At 57.0% G+C, this 8,944-nt stretch overlaps 1 protein-coding gene across 1 annotated transcript; it reads right to left on the reverse strand.

Annotated features, from left to right (window-relative positions):
- Positions 1–5,889: 5,889 nt before the first annotated feature.
- Positions 5,890–6,587, reverse strand: LOC101057283 (uncharacterized). The gene has a single exon (XM_054670196.2). It carries the CDS (start codon positions 6,564–6,566, stop codon positions 5,949–5,951), a length of 618 nt encoding a protein of 205 aa, XP_054526171.1. The 5' UTR covers positions 6,567–6,587; the 3' UTR covers positions 5,890–5,948.
- Positions 6,588–8,944: the final 2,357 nt, after the last annotated feature.

Consider the following 8,944-nt stretch of genomic DNA (forward strand, 5'->3'; position numbering starts at 1 on the left):
AGACCCTGGCTGGGCCTTCTGTTTTGTTTTGTTTTGTTTTGTTTTCTGAGACAGAGTTTTGCTCTTGTTGCCCAGGCTGGAGTGCGATAGCGCAATGTTGGCTCACTGCAGCCTCTGCCTCCTGGGTGGAAGTGATTCTCCTGCCTCAGCCTCTCGAGTAGCTGGAATTACAGCCACACACCACCCCGCCTGGCTAATTTTGTATTTTCAGTAGAGATGGGGTTTCTCTATGTTGGACAGGTTCCTCTCGAACTCCTGACCTCAGGTGATCCGCCCGCCTCGGCCTCCCAAAGTGCTGGGATTACAGGCGTGAGCCCCTGCTCTCGGCCATGTGTCGTCTGATTAGGAACCCAAGAGCCCCTTCCTGGGAACAGAAGGACAACTGGCACCTGCTGAGGCACGCCCACTTGCCGAGCTGCCCTGGGATCCCTGGGCAGAGCGTCATCGCTGGAGAACCTAATTCCACAACAAATATTTGTCACGCTTCTGCCAGGGCCCTGGCAGGAGCAGAGGCGTTGTGTGCTGCCATGCATTCCTGGTCTGGTGGGTGATTGACACATACAAGACGCCAGCAGTCCTGAGAGTCAGGTGCCTTCCTGGACCCCTTGGTGAGCGGAGGTGAGTTGCCATCAAGGAGGGAAGATTCAGGAAGATAACTCCAAGGTCCTCAATCCATCCACCAGTCAGTGGATGGCAAACATAATCCATGGGCACTGATTAGGTTTGCCAGCCCATGCTGAGTGCTGGGGTCAGTGTCGTTCGTCTCCTGCCAAGGGGAGAGGACCTCGAATGGACGGCTGGGACCATGATCCCATTTTGCTGGGGAGGAAACAGATTAGGGAGGAAGGGAACCTTGCTGGTGAACAGTAAAGCCAGGATTGGAACCTGCGCCGCTAAGGTCTCTGCCTCCCTGTAGGACCCACCCTGGCTGTGGGGAGACACTAGCTTGGGGAGGAGCCCCTGGCTGGTCCTCCCAGGTGTGTGTGGACTCAGCCAGGGGCAGTGCTGGCAGGGCCTCCAGGCACTGTCCAGCCTCCTCCTCTTCTGCACTTGGAAGAATTCCAGCTGTTTTTCAGCCTCTCTCTTCCTCCAGGAAGCCTTGCATGATAGCCCTACCCCTCTGCCAAGACACACACCCTCTTCTCCCTTTTTCCTTGGCACCTGGCTTATCTCACAGTTGCCTTTGTCGTCAGCCAGCATCCCTCACTGGGTTTCAGGCTCATGGAGGGCAAGACCTGAGTCTTTCATTCTCAGGATCCCTAGCAGGGGGCTTAGGGCATAATGAGCATTCAGGAAATAACTGGAGAAACGTGGATGAGGAAACGGATAGCAGAGGGTGGAGAGGGGCTTGCTTCTGAAGGTGAGATGTGAACCTAGTGGGATGACCAGGCAGGGTGGGGGTGGTGGGGAGTTGTGGGGAGGCCAGTACAGAATAGCTCCAGGGAGGGCATGGAGCATGGTGTGAGCAGGAGGCCTGTCTGACCTCCGGGGATGGCCCCATGGGACAGAGGACCTTGAAAGCCAGGCAGAGGGATGGGATCAGATACTAACGTCCATAGGGAGCCCTGGCAGGTCCTTGAGCAGGGGCATGGCAGGACAAGCCTTCCTTTAGCCCAGGGTGAGCCTGCACCAACCCGTGCTGCAGAGGAGAAGGGCATGGAGGATAGCTACTCCCTCTGGGCGTTCTTCCGGCCCGGCTGCCCTCAGCCAGAGCTCAGGAATCACACTCCCCTGGAACCTGGAGTTTTGGATTCAATCTTTATTCAATAAATGGCTTATTGGGAACCGACAGGGTGGCTAGAGCCTGCCTGGTGTTGGGGTTGGGGGACCCTGCCTGGGGGTTTGGGCTCTGTGGGTGTGTGAGGGCCACTCCACAGTGGTGCTGGCGTTCCCCATCCCACTCTGGGCTCAGCGCCCCTGACACACTCCCCCTGCCCACTCTGGAGGCCAGGCCCCCTGGTGCTGGGGGAGGCACTGGCTTGGGGAGGAGCCCCTGGCTGGTCCTCCTGGAAGAGAGAGTCTGTGGGGTGGGCCTCCACAGCCCTGCCGGGCCCCACACGGGCAGCTGTTCCCGGAATGGGGGTTTGAAACTTTTCTTTTGTTGGCGAATATGCATGTGGTCTTAATTATTTATATGCAGCACTTATCTCCCCCAAATGTTTTATCGGGATTCGGCAGATCCGAGTGTGCAGGCAGCGGGTGCGGGGGCAGGGCAGGGATATTATGGGAGCACAGGGAGGCCCCAGAAGTTGGAGTGTCCTCCAAATCAGCTGGACGACCCAGAGGAAGGAAAGACTCTGGTTAACGATGGTCAAGTTAACTCTTTCAGGCCCTGCCCAATGCTGCAAAATCGCACCTGGGTGTTTGGCCTGGGCAGGCCTACCGCGCCTTTCTGGGTTCTGGCCTGTGCTGATGTCTCCCCTGCCCCGCAGGACCCTGGTGGACTGGAGGGAAGGTAGGGAGCCGCATCTCTCAGCAGCAACCCAGGACTTAAGGAGGGCCACTGCCCTTTTCTGGTGGGGGTGAAGGAGGAGGAAGCAGCGTGACCTTGGAATCCGTCACCTATTAACTTCCCGCGTATCACCTGATCTCATTCGGCGTCCACCACCCCCTGGAAGTGGGCTTATCGGGCCCATTTTTAGACGAGGAAACCAGAGTGAGACGAGTCACAGATCTGAGGACCTCCAGCAGAGCAGGGAGGTGCCCAGGTGGGGGGCGGGCGGGTGGTCTTTCTTTTGGGGCAGCATCCCAAAAGAAAGGAACAACAGTAGGGGGCGTGGCTCCCCTCACCCCCCGCCCCCCGGCTGCCGCCCCCCCTCACTCCCCCGCAACCATCCCTGCTTGGCCAGGGCCTTTTGGGCAGTGCCACTGGAGATTCCTGGAAGTGCCTTCGGGCCACACACACACACATCCTCCGGGGCCCTCCCAGCCCCCCACTCTGCGCTTCCCGGGTTTGCAGGAGGGCTCCAAGGCCAGCCCGGAGCCCTGCAGGACCTGGGAGGAACCTGAGCCTGGAGGGTCTAGGAGCCTGCCGTGTCTGCTCTCAAGTGCCCCGCGTTCCCTTGGCCTGATCCCCGATCCCGTGCACCCTGCACCCAGTAGGCCCTCCGGGGCCGGGGCTGAATCAGCTTCGGAGGCTTCAGCAAGGCATTGCAGAGGGTCCCTACGGGAGGTTTAGTCCAGGGCACTCGCAGTGTTGTGGGACGCTGGGCAGGGCTGATCCCAGCCACTGAGTCTTCCCGGGCAGAGAGCAGACAGGGGGGCATTGGGATTTGGAGGGGCACCCGGGAACCTCCTGTCCCTTCCGGGCCGCCTCCCCTTACCCTGATTTCCCTTGCAGGGAGGGCTGTGCAGGTTTGTGGTGGGGTGGGGAGGACTTCCTAGAATTTGTCGCTTTGATTGGAATCTTCCCTATTGGGGCAGGGTTGGGGTGAGCTCTTGCCCACCCTGCCCACCCCCTGCCGCCAGAATCCTGGGCTCCCTCCGTTGGGTTGTGTTGGGGTCGGGGAGCTTCATTTATGGCATCCCTGAATTCACCCCAGGCTTTGAAGTCAGGCTCGCTCCACAGGAAAAGCTCTTCCAAGAGGGAGATTCCCTGGAGCTCCTGGGCCTCCGCCTGGTAATTGGCGCTTTGATTAACAGCTCGGGTGCAAGGGGCACTTCAGTGGGGGGCAGGGCGGCTGAGTCAGGGGCCCAGCCTAGGGGAGATGTTACAGGAGGGAGGATGGGAAGGGAGGTGGGGAGGTTGGTAATTCCATATTGAGGAGGGTCTCCGTAGCTCTCCGAGTGGGTGAGGACCCCTGGGAGGCAAGTGTGGGGTCCCCCAAGGCCTGCTGGGCCCCCTTGGGCCCCTGGAACAATGGGTTCCCACTAGCCAACCTGTTCCCACAGCCAGAAGTTGCCATGGTGACCCCCTCCCACCTTCAGCTACAGCTTTTCCAGTAAAACCACTGCAGAAATCCATACTTCCCGACAGGCACGCCCGGCCCCCCACCCCCCACTCTGCGCGGTCTTGGAGCCTCGGGGAGTTAACCCTGCGCATGCTGGTGTCTGTTGTTTGGGGGAGACGGGAGTGAGAGCCGGCAATGCGGGCCCCAGGCTGGAGAGGAGAGGGTGGACGGGGGCAAGACAAGCTGCCCTGTCCTTGAAGGCCCCAGCGAGTGACTTGAGCAACTCCAGGAAGTTGGAGCGGAGCAGTGAAGCTAGCTCTGACCTAGGGGCCCCCTTGGCACAGAGGAGGCCTAGCTGGGGCCCACAGCGCAGCTCACCCCTTCTAGAGTGACCCCCCTGCCCGCAGTCACTGGGACATGAGACCCTTCCCGGCCTGGCTGCAGCTGCTACCCTGTTAGCCGATCCCCTCTTCCTCCTCTCCCCTCCCAGCACAAACCTTTTTCCTGGAGGCAGAGAGGGCTCAGCCCCAGGTCCCCGTGGCCCTGCTGCCAGCACCTGGCGGCCCCCAAGGGCACTGCGTACCTGGAGCCCGGCTTTGCATCCACAGGTCTGCCCTAGGGGGCTGTTGAACTCCAGAAGTCGCTGCCTGCTCAGGGTCTCCGTGTCCTCCCCCTGAGAAGTGGGGATAATGATCTGGGCTGCTTCCAAGCTTGGGGAAGAGGATCCCCCTAGAAGGTTCTGTCCTGCTGCCTCTGCCAGAGGGAGGGGCCCCTGGGGACACCCCAGGCTGCAGGGGCTCAGGGGGCTCCGTGGCCCAGGCCCAGCCTCACTTCTGCAGCCAGAGTGAGCAAGGAGATGCTGTAATTGTTCTCTCTGTAGCCCAGGATGAATAATTGAGAGGTCTTTGAAGAGAATTAATTAGCCAGCTTATTGACTGGAAACGCTTTGCTGCAGATGATGAAGGGAGGATGGAAGCCTGCGTGGGGCCCGCTTGCCGGCTGGGGACGCACCAGACATTCAATTCACACCCATGGCTGCTCAGCGGGACCAGGGGCTGGGCCTTTGCCTAGGACCTGCTCTCTCCTGCTCAGGAGGAAGTCGGGGAGCTGAGCCCCAAGTTGGCACCCTGCTGTGGTTCTGTCCTGATTTCTGGTATGGGGAGCGGGGGGCAGCACCCCTTAGACTCAACTCTGCTCCCTCTGTCTTCTAAGAGGCAAGATGGGGACCTCTGCAGGAGTGGGGGTGGGTGTGGCTCAGTCTTGGGAGCAGTTCCCTTGCAGGATAGACTCTGGTCCTGGGCTCCTTCAGTCCAGCCCACCCCACCGCCTGAGCCCCAGCCCCTTTTCGGGAACTAGGGAGTGACAGGAAAAGACGAAAGCGTTCTTGCCTGCAGGCTGCAGGGGGTCAGACATGTCGATGTCCCTGGTGAGGCTGAGGAGGGCCGGTTCTCATGGAATGGACAGGGCTGGGGCGCTAGGCAGGAAATGCTGGATCACTAGCCCCGGGTACCAGTCATTAATAATAGTAGTAAACATTCCTCCAGCAGGCCCTGTCCTAAGCACACTGCATGCACTAACTCCTGTAGACCCTGTGAAGACAGGGGGTGGGCTTGTTCCCCAGCTGGGTCTGCAGAGCCTCAGGGCAGAACCTGGCACAGATAAAGCTTTGTTGATTGAATGAATGAGTGAATGAAGGAAATGAATGTGAGGAAGCTGAGTAGCAAAGTTAGACTCACACATCGGGTTTGTTTGTTTGTTTTTTTGAGATAGAATCTCTCTCAGTTGCCCAGGCTGGAGTGCAATGGCACAATCTTGGCTCACTGCAACCTCTGCCTCCCAGGTTCAAGCGATTCTCCTGCCTTAGCCTCCCGAGTAGCTGGGATTACAGGCATCTGCCACCACACCTGGCTAATTTTTGTATTTTTAGTAGAGATGGGATTTCACCATGTTGGCCAGGCTGGTCTTAAGCTCCTGACCTCAGGTGATCCACTCACCTCGGCCTCCCAAAGTGCTGGGATTACAGGCGTGAGCCACCGTGCCCGGCCTCACAGACCGTTTTTAAGCTGGCTCAAGGATCCGTGCTCTGATGCATTCTCCAGTCCCAGGCGACGTCAACATGGAAGATGTGGGCAAGAGGCAAACAGTCATGAAGGGCTTGGGCCATGTGGAGGATGAGCAGGAGGTGGGGTCCCTGAGAGCGGGCCCAGGGTTCAGCCCTGCCTCTGCAGCTGCTGGAGCACCAGTGAAGAGAGGGCAGGTGCCAGCAGGCATGGTGCAACTGTGGGGGACATGGGCGGGGCAGGGGGTACCTGGGTGGAGCTGGTTGGGGACCATTGCTCTTGGTCCAGATAAGGCATGACAAGGCCTGGGCCAAGACCCCTGAAATGGGGCATGGAGAGTCTGTGACAGCTCTGAGATATGTGGAGGGGAAGGGGAATGGAACCTGGTGACTTGTGGACCTGCGGAATGGGGGACAGGAGTTGAGGTGACTCCAGGTATCTCCCGACATGAGCACGTGTATCTGCAAATGAGGCGGAGGTCAGGAAGCACAGGGAGCTTGCTCTTGCCCCGGGGGCCTAGGATGCCCTGGGCTGTCATCATTCCACACTCACCCCTGACCTGCTCCGGCTCGCTCAGGGAGGCTGCCTTACAGGGAGGTATCAGTGGCTCCCTCATCCTCTGCCTCTGTGGAGCCCACAGTGGGAGGCACCTGCAGAACATGGGGGTGGGGGACAGTGCAGTTGGAGGCATGGGTGTTCCTTCCTCTATCTGCCTCCCTCACAGAGTTGTGATCAAGCGAGTTGTAGAGAAACGCCACTCTCTGAGACGAATTCAGGCTAGTGCTCAAAATTCTCTCCGCCCCAAAGAAGGGGCTAGATTTTCTTTTATACTTTGTTTTAGAAAGGGGCAGTGGGGGGAGTCTAGTTAAAACAATTTTACAGAAGCAAATCAGACAAAAAAGTTAAAAGGATAAATGGTTACAGGAAAGCAAACAGTTCCAGGTGCAGGGGCTTTAAATGTATTACAAGGTGATAGACGCGAGGCTTTGAGTGTTATCAACCGGATACAAACACAGGGACTCTGGGTGCTATCAACCGGGCGAATTCCTAGGAACTGCGGATATAACTTGCCACAGTATCTTATCAGTTAATTGCATCCTTGGATGTGCTGGCAGTCTGCTTGCACAAGTTAAGTCCTTGAGGAAGGGGGTGGGTAAGGGGCTGTAAGTGAAGGAGCCAAGATGGAGTCTGTCTGGCTCTCTCAGCTAAGGGAGAGTCAATTCAGGTTAAAACAAGGTTGGGTATCACAATAGCCCTCTCCATGCCTCTCTGTCCAGGGCTGGGATTGGTTGGCATACTCTGCATGCCTTTCCCCAGCCCTCCAGCTGTCCTAGAGTTGGGCTGGGATAACCCTCCAGCCGCCCTGTGAGTTGCACTGGGATCAGTCAGGTGTACTCTGCATGCCTCACCCCAGCCCCCGAGCCGTCCCGTGGGTTGGGGTTGCTTGCGTCACTGGCTTTCTGTTCTCAACTGACTTAGCTGGGACGTCAACAACTCCCTATGTCAGAGGCAAGTCTCCGCCTGCATCTGCCAGAGCTCCACACAGCTGCAGACACCTGTGGCTTCATCTGAGTCCTCATCTCGGCCTCTGGGAACCACTCCTTCCTACCCTTTGCCTGGAGACAGTGGAAGCCGAGGGACATTTCTCTGAATGGCATTCACTTGGCTCCAGAAATGAGAACTGGAATGAGGAAGAGGAACCAGTCTCCCTCCAGGTGGCTGAAGCTAGGCACGTGGAACCTGGGAGCAGCGGGCAGCCACACTGGTGCCCTTCAGACAGCAGGAGGGGGCTCTTGTCCGAAGCTCTGAGTTCAAAACAGAGGGGACATGGGGGAACAGCAGGAGGTAGGATCAGGCCCCCCAACTCCTGCCGAGAGCTCACACCTGTCTTCAGCCCCTCCTGCATTCCTGCCAGTGGTAGCCATTTGCCCTTTTGGTTGCCTGGTGTCCAAATACCCTTTCTACGTTGGAGGTAGGCTCCTGGGGGTCCCTGCTCCCTTTCCCAGGCTCTGAAAACTGACTCCTGGGAATGTGACCAAAATGATTACATTAAATGCTTCCACCTGAATGTTTAATCGTGAAGATGAGATGCCAAGTTCAAGAGTAATTTAGGGGCAGGTGTGGTGGCTTGCGCCTGTAACCCCAGCATTTTGGGAGGCCGAGGCAGGTGGATCACTTGAGACCAGGAGTTTGAGACAAGCCTGGCCAACATGGTGAAACCCCGTCTCTACTAAAAATATAAAAATTAGTCGGGCCATGGTGGCGCATGCCTGTAATCCCAGCTACTCGGGAGGCTGAGGCACGAGAATCGCTTGAGTCCAGGAGGTGGAGGTTGTGGTGGGCCGAGATAGTGCCCCTGCACTCCAGCCTGGATGACAGTGAGACTCCACCTCAAAAAAAAAAAAAAAAAAAAATTGAGTGCACAGGATTCCAATTTCTCCACATCTTCACCAACACTTGTTATTTTCTGTTGTTTTTTTTTTTTTTAAATAGTAGCCGTCCTAATAGGTATTGAGTGGCGTCTTCTTGTGGTTTTAGTTTGCATTTCAGGCTCCATTTGACTTCGGCTGGTTTGAGGTGAGTTTCTGTTTCTTGTAACTGGCGCTAGTTCAGGTAGGCTCAGCAGCTGCAGAACTCAAAGAGATATATGTTCACCCGCGTTCACAGCAGCATTATTCATTTGCAATAGCCAGAAGATAGAAGCAACCTTAGTGTCCATGGACGCCTGAATGGATAAACAATGGTCTATCCATACGGTGGAATATTATTCAGCCTTAAAAAGGAAGGAAATTCTGACCTATGCTATCATGTGGATGAACCTTGAAGACATCACACTAAGTGAAATCAGCCAGTCACACAAAGACACATACCAGCTCAGCAGCTGCAGCACGGTAGCCAACAATAGCAGCTGTGGCTTGTGGTGAAGTTTATTTCTCCTTCTGTAACAGCCCAGGGCGGGTGCACCCGGTCTATGCAGCCCTACTCCCTTAGGGG

Source organism: Pan troglodytes, chromosome 19 (genome assembly GCF_028858775.2).
Source record: "Pan troglodytes isolate AG18354 chromosome 19, NHGRI_mPanTro3-v2.0_pri, whole genome shotgun sequence".
Classification (NCBI taxonomy): Eukaryota; Metazoa; Chordata; class Mammalia; order Primates; family Hominidae; genus Pan; species Pan troglodytes.